Source organism: Oncorhynchus gorbuscha, linkage group LG24 (assembly GCF_021184085.1).
Source record: "Oncorhynchus gorbuscha isolate QuinsamMale2020 ecotype Even-year linkage group LG24, OgorEven_v1.0, whole genome shotgun sequence".
NCBI lineage: Eukaryota > Metazoa > Chordata > Actinopteri > Salmoniformes > Salmonidae > Oncorhynchus > Oncorhynchus gorbuscha.
Window position 1 is genome coordinate 50,308,637 of NC_060196.1, and position 18,729 is coordinate 50,327,365.

General features: G+C 40.3%; 1 protein-coding gene across 1 annotated transcript; it reads right to left on the reverse strand.

The window, feature by feature from the left end:
• Positions 1–1,295: 1,295 nt before the first annotated feature.
• dlx6a (distal-less homeobox 6a) lies at positions 1,296–4,198 on the reverse strand. Its single transcript, XM_046325411.1, has 3 exons — positions 3,628–4,198; positions 2,782–2,975; positions 1,296–2,053 (listed from the first exon to the last, which is right to left on the reverse strand). Exons 1-3 carry the CDS (start codon positions 3,938–3,940, stop codon positions 1,811–1,813), a joined length of 750 nt encoding a protein of 249 aa, XP_046181367.1. The 5' UTR covers positions 3,941–4,198; the 3' UTR covers positions 1,296–1,810.
• Positions 4,199–18,729: the final 14,531 nt, after the last annotated feature.

Below are 18,729 nucleotides of genomic sequence, written 5' to 3' on the forward strand. Positions count from 1 at the left end.
CTGGGAGTGTTGACATCTCTCGATGTAAATATTCAATTCATCGTGGCCTCCCAAGAGCTCTTGTCCTCGTGTTTTCATTTGTTCTCTTCTGTTCCCTCTCCCTGTCTCATCAAGTCGCTATATCTATTTTTGTTCATTTGAATCAATTACATGAAATAATATGAAACATTTGCATTGTTTGGGTCTTTTCACAACTTGGATGCCTCCACCAATAAGAAATAGCATTCTGGCTATTGCAACTATTTGCATATCCTATAAAATTCCGTTTTTATGACGATATAGGCTTATTGTAAAAATAAATATGATTTGCCCAAGTCCTTCGAGTGTGAAAAGACCACACCGCACACTTTCTGCTTTACGAGTTACTCTCGGACAATATAGGAAAGTTATTAAGCTAAACGTTATTTACGGGGGTGTGGGGAATAACTATATATACAAATATAGGCCTATAGATATAGTCGTGATAGGGCCTGTTTTGGTCAAATGGAGCCCATGCAGGTATACTGTGCCAGTGGGGCATTCACGACTTGACAGCTGCAGACACTTTCTCTTTTATTTTTACATTGTAATTTCTGATAATATCCCAACTGTTCACTACTCTCAGCAATTTGTATATGAATAACCGAATAATTTCCCTCTTTTGTTCCGCGTCTGCGCTACCTCAAATCCAAATAAAGATGCCTTTTAGTATTAAAAGTGGTAGAAAATTACAGGTAATTATCTTTGACGGTAAAAACGCTGTAATCAGCGGGCTACATCAAAAATTACCCTAATTATGCCTGCATTTATGAGAATGGAAAAAAGCCTGACTTGGATAAAACCCATAAATTGTCCCAAATATCTCCTTCATATTGAACGGGACTGCAGCTGGATGCTTTGTTCAAGATCGATCCCGTGGAGCTTGGCATTTAGCGTCTTGCATTAGGACGGGCAGAGAGGAGAAAAACATTGTGTCAATACTTCTAATAATTGAGGCAGAAAATGACAAGATTAACAGGACAAGGAGCTACCATCTTTTTCGTGATAAATTGAGAGAGGGGAGCAGGGTAAGTTCATTTCCTCTGGTGTTGTTTAATATATATTGACAATTTTGTTCGTTTGCAGTGCATTGACAATGTCTATTTTATAAAGAGGAAACATAATGTTATGACGAATAGCCTGTAACTTTTTCATGAAAAACCATATGGGACCTACATTTTAGAACGTCCACATGACATCTTGACAAGGAACGATTCATCAGTCGTTTTTACATATATCAACCATCTTCATATTGCAGTACAAAACACGATACTTTGTTTAAGTCATGGATTAATCCATTTATGAAAGACAAAACATAAAAGTGGATGTACAACTAAAATCGAAGAATATATTTACAGACAGATTGCTTTGTTTTGCATGAAAAAAAACAGTCAAAGAGCAGTTAAGATTTCAACAATATATCATGGCATCATGTTCAACCCGCAAAAAACGCGTGAGTGTTGTCCATTCTGTGCCCAAGTGACGGGCTGAATGTCAGTGATATTTTTGGTATATTGACAGTCAAATGTTGACATGAATGAAAGCAACAAAGGCAATCCCACTGAACAGTCATTGGTAAATTAATACGCTTCGTTCCTTTAGGGTGTGTCATATCACAGTCTTTGCCCTCAAGTATCCATCAAAAGCAGCCGACCCTGTCTCCAATGAATCTCTCTGTTCGAACGGGACACCCCTTTTGTCTCGAGGCTGACGGAAATCAATTGTGCAGGTAAAACTATGAAGGTTCGAACGTCTTGAGTCAGACCTCGGGCCTTCCCGCCCTTTACGCAGTCTATCTCTGCATTGTCTCTTGATGTGGGGAGGAGTACCAGTGAGAATACCCGGGCATGTAGCCGTTGGCCGCCATGTTAACCCCTTTGCTGGACGCTGACACGTCCCATATTGGAGGAATTGCTGGAGAGCGGGGAGACAGGCCAATGGAACCAGGCATAGTAGGGTCGCTCTCGTGCGGGTTGCCACCTGCCTTCAGCAGCTTCTTGAACTTTGACCTTTTATTCTGGAACCATATCTTTACCTGTACAAGATGGCAGGAAGGCAAGGGAAGACCAGATGACAAATAACGATTATAACATTAATGTATTTATTCATCTATTAACATTTTTATAAATAGGCTTATAGACCAACTGATATGTTGAATATGAGTTAGGAGGCCTACATAACATTATTACAATACATTCGCGCAGGCCTACATTCAAACCTGCACCTTAGATGCTGCTGCCCTATATACATAGGCATGTAATCACTGGTCACTTTAATAATGTTGACATATTGCTTTACTTATTTCATATGTATATACTGTATTCCATTCTACTGTATTTTAGTCAATGCCACTCCGACATTGCTCGTCCTAAAATGTATGTATTTGTTAATTCCATTATTTTATTTTTAGATTTGTGTGTATTGTTGTGAATTATTAGATATTACTGCACTATTGGAGCTAGGAACACAAGCATTTCGCTACACCTGCAATAACATCTGCTAAATATTTGTATTTGATTTGATTTGATAGGTTTAAAAAAAGTAAATATTAAGAAGGAATCCTAAATTGGTCAACAACAAAAACACAATACCCAGACCAATTTTAGCGTATAGGGTAGTAATAACAATAATAATCACAATATTAATAGGCCTACTAATAACACTAATAAATAATAATAATAATACATGATAATAAAGCGCCAACAACAGTATAATAATGTATACCCTTTGATACAATAATTCATGTTTTGAGAATAGGCCTACCTGTGTCTGTGTTAGTCCGAGAGAAGCAGCCAGCTCAGCGCGTTCTGGCAGGGCGAGGTACTGTGTTTGCTGAAAACGGTGATTTAAAGCTTGAAGCTGCAAACTAGAATAAATCGTCCGAGGTTTGCGAATCTTCTTGCCTTTCCCGTTGAAACGAATTTCTCCGTTTTCAATCACTGTAGTTTTCTGCTGCTCTGCAACAAAAAAGGGCAATGTTAGTCCATTAAGGACAAACATATTCCACAACAAATAGGCCTAGTTTATAATTCGCCTAGTATAATTAATTTAATAGAATATAATAGTTCCACATTTATTTAAATGTCTAAATATCTAATAAGGAAAATATATGAGAAAACCAATGATAGGCCTTCTCTATTAAATTCAGATCACTAATACATATTCACGTCTCACATTCGCTTAATCCAGTCCACCATTATTGTAATCATCATCGAATCTTCTGTCATATTTAGGATATTGCTCGTAATGACATGCCAATTAAATGTTAATTATAACTTTCAAAGCGAATAGACCGTTTAATTCCTAGAATAATTCGTGAGGATTCCTCGCTTGTCATTATCATCATACCCTGTGCAAAGAATGGCAATAGAATAGGATCTATAACAAAAAGAGACAACACGAACTAAATATAATATAGAAACAATAGGCAACATATAAATTGTCATTCAGATACAGTTTGAAATTAGTTTCCCATTCAACCGTCTGCTGGACGTTTCTTGTGCTTTATCTTTTACTTGGCCGATTTTAGAAAAATATATGCTTTGTTATCGCTGCACGATGAAAACGATATTGAGCATATTTCTTGTCATGAATGGGAAAGCATCTTACCTGTGCCGTCTAACCTTGTCTGACCGCCAGTGGTGTTATTGTGGTAGGACGGCAGGTACGGGCTGTGGTGGGGGTGGCTCACGTAGGAGTATGGTAGCGACCTGTTGTAAGAATTGTTGCCGGAGTACGGAGAGTTATCGTGCTGATGGTGAGCTGGGTGCGACCCGGAATGGAGACAGTGCAGCGGGTAGTGGCTGGCAGCCATCGACGGAGAGCTCTGTTGTGAGTGAGACTGCTGACCAAACTCCATGAAAGCCGATTTGGACGAGTCCTGAGCCTCCAGACCGTTAGCCATCGTAGTCATGGTCATCATCAAATGTTCTGCCTTGAGAGCACTCACCCCCTCTCTCAAGTCCAAATGGATTCTCTCGCTGTGTTGTTGTCTCTCTCCTCAGCGAACAGATAGTGTCCTATTAAGACCCGAATTACTCAGTTACTTCGATTTTTTTATCCTCTGGTATTCTTACTTGGTATGGCGCAAGTTGGGCATAAGTTAATGCAGAGATTTAAGGTGGATTCTGTTAAAATTGAATCCTTGCTTCCAGACTTGATGCAGACACTACAAGTAAAATGGTTTGTCTCCAAAGGGCAACGCCTTCCGATTGGTCATTCAACCCAACGTCATCAGTTGTGTGCTTCACTATTCTTCAGCGTGAGTTAACCCACCTTACCAGCTCCCACAACAGCCACAACTATGGTGGGAGAACCTCATAATTCATACGGAGAATATAATCAAACGCAAGGTATAATAATTATGACAGCCCTTTGGAATAGTCTATTTGTTTTAGGATTAATTCTCAACCCCAAATTACGCAAAACGTATCCCACACCAATTTGATTTAGCCTAACGAACTAATATCATTTGAACACACCATATCATCACCCTGGAAATATACTTACACCATTTCTATACCGTCATAATCATTAGATTATTCGAAGAACAATTGCATGCGACGAATCAACAAGATGACAAAAACACTGTATTGCAGATAGGAAGGATGGATGTCGTGGTAAACTGACAGTATCATTTATCCCTTTTGAAATAAGATGCGTGATAGCCTACAGTCGGAAATATATGCAAATTATACAGTGCTGTTTGGCAAATTCTGTTGCAATATAAACTATCAATGCAAATGCGATAATACATCTCCCAATTCTACTTTCATAAAACCTGTCGTTAAAAAACATTGTCAACGCGTTTTTTTCTTCATAGAGTGGGATTCATTTATTTCAAAATTGTGATGAAAAAGCAATTATGGTCACAATCAGTTATAACTAAAACCTCTTTGATTAACCACCACACTTTATTTAAATTGGAGCTATAAAATTAAGAACATTTCGCCTGTAATGATTATGGACTGGGTTTGTTTTGGGAAGGTGGAATAAAACTGAATATAGCATAAATTATCTCCTAATTATACGCCAGTATCGCCTCAATTATCCTCTTATCAAAAATGGTTGTCTAAATGCAGCGTTTAGTTTCAATGTTCTCCCTTTCTATAACAAGAACTTGGTACCTTGCTATTATTGCCAGGCTTGTTATTTACTTTGGGGGATTTAAAAAGTGCACAACCCAGCCGGATAATCATTTTCCAGCAGTGGACCAAGAGAGAAGCACAGAGACAGTTGGTAGATATGAAATATATGAAATACCTTTTAATATTGGATTTTAAACCAAGGCTTTCATATGAAAACGAAATAGGTTACCCTCTATATGGACATCGGGAATGTAGGTAAGATACCTATGGGCCATGTCTTCTGCATGATGGATTTGACACATTTTGGTTTGTAAAGGCTACATAGGGATTTATGTATTTGTTTAGATACATTAAATAAGTAGGAATCAATGCAATTCTTTGTAACCTTATGGGACTTAGAACAGGTATATTAGCCCAGACGTCGTCATCCCTGAATGATCTAACATAGAATGTCTCATCCCGAGTTCCACCTCAACACGCAGGAGAGAAACCAGATCCATACCTTTTCTAATCGGCTTCGAATGGCACAAGGCAAACGTTGATGGGCTTTTCTGTGCTGTTACTTGCATGCTTTACTATCTCGGTACTTGATTAGTTGAGACATCATAGTTTATTACCTTTTGGAGACCGCAGCATAATCACCTACCGTGACAGTTTAATGACCTCCGAACATGGTTTCTGTGTAATGTGGAAGTGGAGCCTAGCGTGTCCCGCAGGCGCGAAAGGAAGCTGTACACCAATGGAGATTAATTGAAGTGGTGAAAATAATGAAGATCACTGTTTTTTTGTTTGTTTTAAATGGTCTGAAGACACAGTGTTATGATGGACGTAGGCTATCCCCCCTCCCCATAAACATAACATTTCGCATTTTGAAATAGTCTTGAGGCGATTTATATTTCTTAGTAGTAAGCTGTACATGCAATCAATGTATACAATTGTTATTACAATCATGTATTATTTTGAGAGGAAATATATTTGCTTATATTGATGCTGTGCAATTTTATAAAGCATACATACATACATACATACATACATACATACATACATACATACATACATACATACATACATACATACATACATACATACATACATACATACATACATACATACATACATACATACATACATACATACATACATACATACATACATACATACATACATACATACATACATACATACATACATACATACATACATACATACATACATACATACATACATACATACATACATACATACATACATACATACATACATACATACATACATACATACATACATACATACATACATACATACATACATACATACATACATACATACATACATACATACATAGGCCTGGTTACATATATTGCTCTCTGTTCAAGGCCTAAAAAGCTGTAGTTCTAATTTTTGGGGGCCTGATTCAGAGGAGATTATGCCGCAAATTTACCAAAAGTTAATGGGAAATGTTAAAATGAACAAATGGCAGCTATGAAAAAGTATTTTAGTTTTCCTGAGTAGGCGATTGACCTCCACCGTCAAATCAATGGTTGTGATGATTTACAGAAGTGGTATTTAATTCAAGTTGTGAAAGACGACTCTAAAATAACTCAAACATCAAACCACTGGGAATAGGCATGGGATTCCTAAACTGGAACTGCATGGGCTATGAGTTACTTAGTCCACGCAAAAATAGGCTGCATGTTGGAGCAACATAACACGCAATATGGATATAACACAATAATAATAATAACAACAACAACGGTGTTTACTGTCAATAATGATTAGTAAAGGCATATTGTCTTATAAGTCTCTTCTAAAAGGAACTATGTGTATGTATATATGTGTGTGTGTGTGTGTGTGTGTGTGTGTGTGTGTGTGTGTGTGTGTGTGTGTGTGTGTGTGTGTGTGTGTGTGTGTGTGTGTGTGTGTGTGTGTGTGTGTGTGTGTGTGTGTGTGTGTGTGTGTGTGTGTGTGTGTGTGTGTGTGTGTGTGTGTGTGTGTGTGTGTGTGTGTGTGTGTGACTGTGTCGGTCTTTGTGTCACGTGTATTTGTGGCGTTTTGCGTCTCGGTGTTTAAAATGGATACACATGTTAATCACATTTGAACGTTAACATGTAGCCCGCACTAAAAACATTCATATTTTGCCAAGTGCTGGGACTTTGCGGTAGCTCGCTCTAACAGCTATTGGCAAGCCACCTCATTGAGCTCTGCTTGTAGAGCTCTGCTTTCAGGAGCATTTGGGGCGTGGGGACTTGCCAGTCTAGCAGAAGCAGTTAAAAGTGTCTCTCTTCTCCAGAACTTAAACCCACTGGGTCTTCACAGACTTAAAGACGTCGATGCTTTTCCATAGCTGCAGTGTGAGGGAAGTGGCTTGGGGAAAGCGAACGTAGATGGATGCCACACGCAGCTGTCTAACTGTAATAGTGCAATACAAATCAGAAGGGTAGCATCTGAGTTTGCAGTTCCCCATACATCACCAGACCGCGTTCCTTGTTTGCTTATAGCAGCGCTTCCCATTCAAACACCATAGCGCACAACATTTTACGAGCTTTTACGCAAAACGAATGTGCGTAAAAGTGTGGAATGTAAATCATCTAGGCATCCACACCACAGGAGGCTGATGAGGGGAGAACTGCTCATAATAATGTATGGAATGGAATGGAATGGTATCAAACCCATGGAAAACTAGTGTTTGAAACCATTCAATTGATTCCGTTCCAGCCATTACGTTGAGCCCGTCCTCCCCAATTAAAGTGTCTCCAGCCACCTGTGGTCCACACGTAATATCACGGTCACATTAACAAAACAACAGTGATTGCTGGTTATTTGCATGTTGAAATGAATAGACTACACTGATCTGACTCATTTCAACGGAAGTCAATGGTTCTTTCTCAGTCATCAGAATCAAATCAAAATCAATCAAATTGTATTGGTCACATACACGTGTTTAGCAGATGTTAATGCGAGTGTAGCGAAATGCTTGTGTTTCTAGCTCTGACAGTGAAGTAATATCTAACAAGTAATATCAACGATTTATAATAATAATATAATAATAATATATGCCATTTAACAGACGCTTTTATCCAAAGCGACTTACAGTCATGTGTGCATACATTCTACGTATGGGTGGTTCCGGGGATCGAACCCACTACCCTGGCGTTACAAGCGCCATGCTCTACCAACTGAGCTACAGAAGGATTTCACAACATATACCCAATACACACACATCTAAGTGAAGGAATGGAATTAAGAATATATAAATATTTGGACGAGGAATGTCAGAATCACATAGGCATAATGCAGCAAGTGCAACTCAACCCATACATGACCATTTTAAGAGCATAGCACAGCAAGATAGGTGAAGGCCTATAGACTACAACTAGACCGACTGGCGATGAGTGATGTCGAAAAAAAGTAACTCGTTTTGGCCTCAATTATGACAAATAAACAAGGAACTGCACCATTAGCCTCCATAGTCAAATGGATTTCATTCAAAACAGTCGAAACTACTGCACTAAAAAGGTGACTCATACACACAATTTTAATTAATCTCGCCTGTTTTCTTTTTCTCGCATTTTGTGGAAACACTCGATGTTTACTTTAAAAAAAATGATTACTACGTTGACTGAGACAGTCTGAAGCTGAAATATAGACAGAGCATTGGAAATGAACGAACGAACAACTGAAAGCACCAATACAATATTATTTTCGGATAATTTCATCCTAATTGTGAACAAGCGAAACACTCAGAATGCATTGTTTTGTTGTGGGGATTAATGTTCACTGATAAAGATATTGTACCTACAAACACAATTTACCAGGTGCCAAGTCAAAAACCTAGAAAATGCGCATTTTTTATCAAATGAATTTATGATGAGGTTGACTTTCTCTAATGGTTTATAGGTGGATTTCAAGTGAATGTCTTGCCAATATTGAAAACATACTGATGATAACATGTACTTTTATGTCATGGTCTTATTGCTTATGCAAATACAAAATTAATCTCAAACAATATGGCCTAATGTTATCTCAGAGACGAATATACAAGTGCCCAGTGTTTTTACAGAAAGGCTAGTCTAATGAGTCAGGCCTATCACTAATTTACAAATTGGACGATTTATTTCCAACAAGATGTCTACGCCGCAATTAATCGAAATGAAGCTGCTGGCTATGCCGAACACCTTTTATCTTCGACTGGGACAAATAAGAACGCCGTGGCTTCCTTACCCTTTAGTGCTTGTTCTCTCTCTCGACTTAATACGCAACATTATTAGATCTGACAGCACACAGCTCGGGTTTGAAGGAGAGGATTTCGCAGAGAGATGACAGACAGGAAGGCCAGCAATCATGGGCTTTTTTATCAGAATATACTGTTCGATGCCGTTTATCCCTGATGATAGAAAATTGCTCTGTTGCCAGGACGCTGCTGCCGAAATAGAGGGCAAGAGCAATTTCCATTTTCCAGTTTGAAAGGCATTGAAATGAATTAGTAAAATGGAGGAAAAAAATCGTCCTGGTAAACAAAGGGGGGCAAACAAAGATACCCTTTTTCTTCCCGTGATCCCTTTTTTCATTTAGTCATTTTTTCGTTTGCAGCCACATCGAGTGAGGCCTTCGGTTCAACACTTGCAAATCACACAGCCTTCTAATGTACTTCAAAGGCAATAATTAATTTCCAAACCTCCTGAAATATAATTGGAGAGGTAGGCTTCGTGTGTTAATCATAGCCGTCGTTTTTGTTGTATTTACGATGTCGTATGGATGTCTTTCATCCTCGATATCCATACTGTAAATAGTCATTTTTTTGCCATTCTTGAAGATAGTATGTATTCACAGCCTATTATGTGCAACTGAAAAACTAAAACTAAAACCAAAAAGTAAAAAATGGACACAAACACGTATAGGCATGGACAACTTTTTTTTACAATAGATACATCATAAGAATTAAGAATTCAGCTGAATGAATGAGAAGCAACACCTCAGAACTGCAGCTTCTAGCTTTGGTCTGCATTGGCACAATTTGTCAGATGAGAAATGTAATGGAGTCGAATGATGGGTTTGCATGTCATCTTGTACACAGAGAACACTGTTGTTAGGCGTGCAGAGGGCGAACACAGGACATATTTAGGATAAACAGATTCCCATGTGTGCGTAAGTCTTAGAACTGTCAATGGTGCCCAAAAAGTAACTGCTCAATGTAGATTTTCTCCGCTGTTGCAGTCTACATCACAAAACAATATGTTTACAATTTCACATATATATTCACATAAGATTCCTTTTGAATAAATGATTTGTCTATTATTGTGGTTAATATGATTATTTTATAGACCTACATAAATAGTATCATCATCATTATTACATTGTTTTATTACAAATGATTACATTAGCCGTTATTTGACACACACACAGGTGGGTGATATAAAACAGAAACCATGTGGCAATAACAGGCCTATTTCCCATGTAGGCTCCCTGCGTAAACGTTTTCCTGGGTTGAGTGTTGGCTAATATGGTGCTGCAACTGATTAGAAGAACCCTTTAATCCGCGAAGACTATGATAATGCGCCTTTGATCTTTTACTATAAAACAAAAACATCTACATATTCATTTTGGAGATCCCGTGGCGGGGCCTTCCACTGAAGAGCAATTAGGCTATTGTGCATTGAGTCTGAATAAGCAGGTGGCTATAACTCCCAACAGGGTATTCCTATAAAGTTGTCCATAATGCTCTGCCTATTCTACCCCATACGGCGATGTAAATTACAATTACTGGAATGTATCAGTAGTTACGATGCAAGAGACAATACTTCTTTGACAAATCATGGGAGGCTAAATTGGGGTCATGAGCTGGTAATTCACGAGATAGATAGATCAGTGCACACGTTCGTGCAGAGCAGAATCTGCTGACCTTATCTCAGAAAATAGATTGTTTTGTTTTTACAAAAAATTAAATACAAACGAATGAGTGACAAAAGTTGGGATGAGGGATATGAAAAATTAACACAAATCGTTTTTTTTTTATGTCGATATAATTTGTCTTTAGTTGATAGGGAGTGGGACAGTGCACATTGCTGTTTTCCATCACATAAACTTGTATTTGACAGTTCCTGAGCAGGTAAAAGAAGACAAAAAAATGAAAATTCTCACCAGAAAGTTCTAAAAAATATCCTAAATGTTTTTAAATCTTCCATTATAACCAACATTTGGCGAAATTCTGATATGACCAAGTTGCTTGTGCATGTGTCCTGCTGAAAGACCTAAAGACATCTACACACGAACGGAATACATGTTAGTTAGCCTGTAGATCCTACCCTCTGGAAGGGATAAGTGAACAGATGCGGTGTAAAAAAACTTCAGACCTAATCATATATGTGACATACAGTCTAGAACATAAACACTATACATAGACCCTTATGAAAATACTACGAGAATCGCATGTCTTTCTTTTTTCAGAAAAAAATATGCAATGCATTTCTAAAAAAGCAAAATGACGAATAATAAGGCGTGAAAATAAAACAATTTACAGTTTTAATTTCCTAGGGTTGGGCAAGGCCTACATTATTACCTCAAAAATCTAAAATAGTTATGCAAAATTGAGATAAATTAAATTCCCTGATACAGCAGAACCAACTGGACATTGCAGTTGGACAGATCAGAACCAACTGCACATTGCACATAATCTGCAAAAATAAAAGTAATAATAAACGTAGGAGCAAATTGACCTACATTTGACTAAAGTGGGAACGATAGAGGAAGTGGCACACACAATGCATTAATGGCTATAACAAAAGGAGCATGTAATTTAAGAGCACAGAGTGAACTGAGGCAGAAAAAAAAATCACACCTGGTCAAATACCCTGTGACTGACAACCCAACTCATTCACTGCGCTGCCAAGGTTCTCATGAAAACGACACTGCAGGAGTTGTCAGATGATATATCCTAACTATTGTCCACTATGCCCCCATAAACACCTACCTGAAACTGCATTTTGAACAAGGGTTTTTCTCATGGCCAATGTTTTGAAACCTGAATCAATAGTTATAAGTCAACTAGATCATTCTCACTCTGAAAAAGGCATTTATTGTTTTCATGCACATTCGAGGAGTTGTCTCCTTTGCCCATAACATCCTTATCCCAATGTTTCAGTAAAATGCAAAACAGGCTATACATTTTCCATAAAGAGATAGAGAGATCAGCCCCAACTAAGTGCATGGAGAGGACAAAACATTCATATTATCATTATTCCTCTTAGTAGAGGTGTGTTAACTGGATTAAACACTAATCTGAGGATAATTCATGTTGACTTTCTGAGCTCTGAATCACAGAACAATAAGAGCATTAGTTTTGTGGTCACTCTAGACTAGAGAATTGGCATTGCTTGCCATATAATTTCCTAGAAAGTCCATAAGATCTTATTTTCATTTGTTCCAACTGCCATTTTCAAGTTGAGGGTTTTTATTCTTTTTGACTTCTGGCCATTTGACCCAAACTACAGCCTGTAGCCATCAGTGGCCCTTGGAAATGCAACAAACCTCACCAAAGGCCTTGTTCAATCAAACTCAAAGAGGCTGAATGAGGGCTTAACTAATGACTTACCTTATCATAAATTATGAGAATACAATTACCCAAAAGTCAACGATGCGCTCTAATACAACCAAAAATGTCTCATTCACCTTCCTCATGTTAAGTTCTTCTAGTTTTGTTTCTTGATAGATGTACATTTGCATTGTATTAACCTGCAAACCAGACTCTATCTTGATGTATGAAGGCTGGATGTTTTTCCTGTCACATGAGTATTGTCATCACCATGGCAATCACATCCAATTGCAGATTCAATCATGAAATCTTTAGAAGCCAGAGTTCTTTTCACATTTTCTTAAATTAATTGACCATTTTACAAAATAAACTCCACTTGAATTTGAACAAGAACAACAAGGGGTGAAATCGTTAAGGGAAACACAATGATTGTCTCAATATCATGACATAAGAAGATAAATGGAAAATACTTCAATAAAATGTTATGATTAACAATTTTCATTCAATTTCCCTGTCCTTGTTTTGATTTCACCATCTCTCCACTCCGTTTTAACTCTTGAGTGTTATTAGCTATTTCTACCCACCACTGTCTGTCACCCTCCACTCCCAACCTTTTATTCTCCTTACTGTCTGTCACCCTCCACTCCCAACCTTTTATTCTCCTCACTGTCTGTCACCCTCCACTCCCAACCTTTTATTCTCCTCACTGTCTGTCACCCTCCACTCCCAACCTTTTATTCTCCTCACTGTCTGTCACCCTCCACTCCCAACCTTTTATTCTCTTCACTGTCTGTCACCCTCCACTCCCAACCTTTTATTCTCCTCACTGTCTGTCACCCTCCACTCCCAACCATTTATTCTCCTCACTGTCTGTCACCCTCCACTCCCAACCTTTTGTTCTCTTCACTGTCTGTCACCCTCCACTCCCAACCTTTTCTTCTCTTCACTGTCTGTCACCCTCCACTCCCAACCTTTTATTCTCCTTACTGTCTGTCACCCTCCACTCCCAACCCTTTATTCTCCTCACTGTCTGTCACCCTCCACTCCCAACCCTTTATTCTCTTCACTGTTTGTCACCCTCCACTCCCAACCCTTTATTCTCTTCACTGTCTGTCACCCTCCACTCCCAACCCTTTATTCTCTTCACTGTCTGTCACCCTCCACTCCCAACCCTTTATTCTCTTCACTGTCTGTCACCCTCCACTCCCAACCCTTTATTCTCTTCACTGTCTGTCACCCTCCACTCCCAACCCTTTTTTCTCTTCACTGTCTGTCACCCTCCACTCCCAACCTTTTATTCTCTTCACTGTCTGTCACCCTCCACTCCCAAACCGTTATTTTCTTCACTGTCTGTCACCCTCCACTCCCAACCCTTTATTCTCCTCACTGTCTGTCACCCTCCACTCCCAACCCTTTATTCTCTTCACTGTCTTTCACCCTCCACTCCCAACCATTTATTCTCCTCACTGTCTGTCACCCTCCACTCCCAACCTTTTATTCTCTTCACTGTCTGTCACCCTCCACTCCCAACCTTTTCTTCTCTTCACTGTCTGTCACCCTCCACTCCCAACCTTTTATTCTCCTTACTGTCTGTCACCCTCCACTCCCAACCCTTTATTCTCCTCACTGTCTGTCACCCTCCACTCCCAACCCTTTTTTCTCTTCACTGTCTGTCACCCTCCACTCCCAACCTTTTATTCTCTTCACTGTCTATCACCCTCCACTCCCAAACCGTTATTTTCTTCACTGTCTGTCACCCTCCACTCCCAACCCTTTATTCTCCTCACTGTCTGTCACCCTCCACTCCCAACCCTTTATTCTCTTCACTGTCTTTCACCCTCCACTCCCAACCCTTTATTCTCTTCACTGTCTGTCACCCTCCACTCCCAACTCTTTATTATCTTTACTGTCTGTCACCCTCCACTCCCAACCCTTTATTCTCTTCACTGTCTGTCACCCTCCACTCCCAACCCTTTATTCTCTTCACTGTCTGTCACCCTCCACTCCCAATCTTTTCTTCTCTTCACTGTCTGTCACCCTCCACTCCCAACCTTTTATTCTCCTTACTGTCTGTCACCCTCCACTCCCAACCCTTTATTCTCTTCACTGTCTGTCACCCTCCACTCCCAACCCTTTTTCTCTTCACTGTCTGTCACCCTCCAATCCCAACCTTTTATTCTCTTCACTGTCTGTCACCCTCCACTCCCAACCCGTTATTTTCTTCACTGTCTGTCACCCTCCACTCCCAACCCTTTATTCTCCTCACTGTCTGTCACCCTCCACTCCCAACCCTTTATTCTCTTCACTGTCTTTCACCCTCCACTCCCAACCCTTTATTCTCCTCACTGTCTGTCACCCTCCACTCCCAACCTTTTATTCTCCTCACTGTCTGTCACCCTCCACTCCCAACCCTTTATTCTCTTCACTGTCTGTCACCCTCCACTCCCAACCTTTTATTCTCTTCATCACCATATCCCCCTCTTCTCTCCTCCGAATCTCCATCTTCTTTCTCTTCAATCCACCCCCTCCTCCCCCTTGCCCTCTCCTCACCCAACCCTCTGGCCCCTCTATCCTCACCCTATACCCGTGCCCCCTCCACCCACCCACTCTCCCTTGTTGGTTTCCACAGCTGCGGAGAGTGAAGGAAGAGATGACCGACCGGAGAATTGGCCCCTGGGAGAGCAGCGGGACATCCTGGTGCTATTAGGCTCGTGGCTAATAATAGGTGTTTCAGTCCAGGGAGGAGATCAATCAGTGGGAATCATGGGGAATGTTCGGCACAGCGCTTTTACACATCAGCCCAGATGGATGAAATTACACTTGTCTGTTTTTAGTTGCATTACTCCCAAATTGGTTGTCTACTTTTTTTCTCCCTCTCCCTCACTCTTTCAGTATTTGCCTCTCCGTCCTTTCTCTCTCCCCTCATTCATGTGTCACTGGCCTACTAAAAGGATTTGGGCGCTTAGCCGCACTCTGCTCGATTCTCTGTCACTTGCATATGGACTCAGATAGGATGACGTGAGGTCTTGTCTTGGGTTGTTCTGGTTCCAAAGATTGGGCTGGGTTATGTGAATTTTGTTCATTGTAAAAATGTCAATTTTAAATTGTAAAAAATCTTTATTTCAGTACACATTTGAATGCAACATTGCATATATTCTACCACCTATAGGAGGACTAAAGCAAGGTGCTTTCTAGGAATAATATCACAGCTCCTGAAATACATTGAATGTAAAGTCAGTATTTCAATCTGATTGTATCACATCTAAATAAAGAGTTGCGAAAATAATGTGATACTGAGTTGTCTTTACTAAGGAATGTTGTGGTGTAGTGTTTTGTGGTTCTATATGTAAACAAAGACAACAGTGGTGCATTGGAACCACTGGCACTCCAATGGAACTGAAGACTGATGACACCCCAATGGAACAGAGGACAGCTTCAAAGACACTATGCATTATACATACTAATGGTAGATCCACAATAATGAAGATATACCAATATCAGGGACACACAAAGACACAAAGACAGACTGACCAGGTGAATCCAGGTGAAAGCTATGATCCCTTAGTGATGTCTCTTGTTAAATCCACTTCAATCAGTATAGATGAAGAGGAAGAGACTGGTTAAAGAAGTCTTTTTAATCCTGTTTGACAACTGAGACATGGATTGCGTATGTGTGCCATGCAGAAGGTTAATGGAAAATACAAAATATTTAAGTGCCTTTGAATGAGGTATGGTAGTAGGTGCCAAAAGCACTGGTTTGAGTGTGTCAAGAACTGCAATGCTGCTGGGTTTTTCATGCTCAACAGTTTCCCCATGTGTATCAATAATGGTCCACCACCCAATGGACATTCAGCCAACTTGACACAACTGTGGGAAGCATTAGAGTCAACATGGGCCAGCATCCCTGCTTTCGACACCCTGTCCATGCCCCGACGAATTGAGGCTGTTCTGAGGGCAAAAGGGGGTGCAACTCAGTATTAGGAAGGTGATCCTAATGTTTTCTACATGCAGTGTAGACTGTATACATCGTTTCTCCCACCACTACAAAGGGAGAACTAGCCCACTCTGGAGATTCATGACAGTGAATATATACGTGCTATGCCATGTATCATTTCCAGTCCCCCATGCGCCGACCTTTACAGCATGTTCAGTGACAGCGCGTGTCAGTCAGAGAGGTGAAGTACGGAGGCTGAGAGGGCTCATTTGAAGGCAGTACATAACAGCTATTTGTGTCACTGGTTTCCACCTTTGAAGATTTGACAGCCTGAAATGTTTAGTGTTTACAACAGCTCCCCTGGCAACTTGTCTCGAAGTTTGCCATTTCCCCGCTGATGCATCTCTCGCTGCCAGCATTTTGATACTGATAACTTAAAGAGACAGAGCCATTGCTTATGTGTGAGTATAGGCTACGTAAGGGGAGCCCAATGATAACTATCGGCTACCATCGTCACACTGGCAATCACGGCGAGAAGGCACTCTGTAAAGTAACTACTCTGAATAGGATTGCAGGGGGGACGTTTTCCACCATTAAGAATCAATAGCGTCATTCTTTGTCAGGTCTCAATGCCTGCAGAGAGAACCCCTGATTTGGAGATGTTCCTCTGTATCTGATTGCGCAACATGGAGAGAGAGAGATGTCAGCAGCACTAAGAATACTGTCCACAGAAAGAGTCCTTTGACTGAAAGCTTCGGTGTCCGGGGGGAGGAAATCAGGGCCCTCTCAGAGAGTGTCTCCTTAGCAACGAGGAAAAAATTAACATTGAAATCCTGAGTTCCAAGCGAAACTAAGCTGGTTGAGATTTCCGCGGCGAGCAAAAGTGATGTTCAAAAACAGACACTGCTCCCATCCCATTTATATTGAAATGAGTATTTTCTTTATCTCGGTTGTGTGCTGGGGTGAATACAGAGAGTCTTAATGTATTTTGTTCATTTTTCTGTGTCTCATATTTCTACGGCTCTCCTCTGTGACTCCGTGTTTGCATCCCACTGTGGTAAACACAACGTCGCTATGACAGAGAATGCAATTCAGAGAGCTGAAAACACCACCACTGAAGAGACAACACACACACACACACACACACACACACACACACACACACACACACACACACACACACACACACACACACACACACACACACACACACACACACACACACACACACACACACACACACACACACACACACACACACACACACACACACACACACACACACACACACCTGTCTCACATCCAGCCAAGCTATTCAGCTCCATCCCATGATTGCAAACATCCCATAGGGCCTAATGACAGCAGCATCTCCCAGGGCCTCTGAGGCATCCTGCTCTCCTACTGATGTAGGGGCTCATTCTGTCATCACCAAACATGAAATTCAGAGGATGGCCGTCTGCCTGGAGAGAGCTTGGCAACAACGACCAGAAGCGAGTAGTTTTGGTTAATAAAAATGAGAGGCAAATTGTGTGCTGCTTTTAGGGCCTACGAAATGGAAGAACCGTGAGGTGCTTCCTCCCATTACGAGCTAGACAGCTAGGCAGTGCGAATAGTGTGGAAGGCAGCTAATGTAAGCATGGATACATTAAAAAGTCTTGAGGAAACATGGAGAAGAGGGTCAGAGGGGCCATCGCTTGGCTCCAGAGGCCTGGCGACGGAGAGCTTTCAGCAGCGTTATGTGATGGGCTTGTCATCCCTATTTAAAGAGCAAGGGAGAGGTAGAGGTCAACAATGTTACACATAGCAACAGTTGCTAAGACTAGCCATAAGAGGCTTATTCCATTTTTGTAATATGTACAGTTACTGCTATATCTACCTGAGGTAGCTAGTATGAATAGGTGGATAGAAACGCTTTGCATATCAACGATAATCACATTTGTAACAATATTACATGATATGAAATTATCATAATATACTCAAATACTTCAAGACTACGGAGACCCTATTGTTGACTAAGGGTTAGATAATCTGAATCTGGATAATGTATTATCATATCATGAATGATAATGGAATGATTAAAACCAAATTAAACTAACCTTTTGAATTTGAGGCATAGGCCTATGTCAAATATACACCAAATTTTGCCAAACATGTATAAAGCA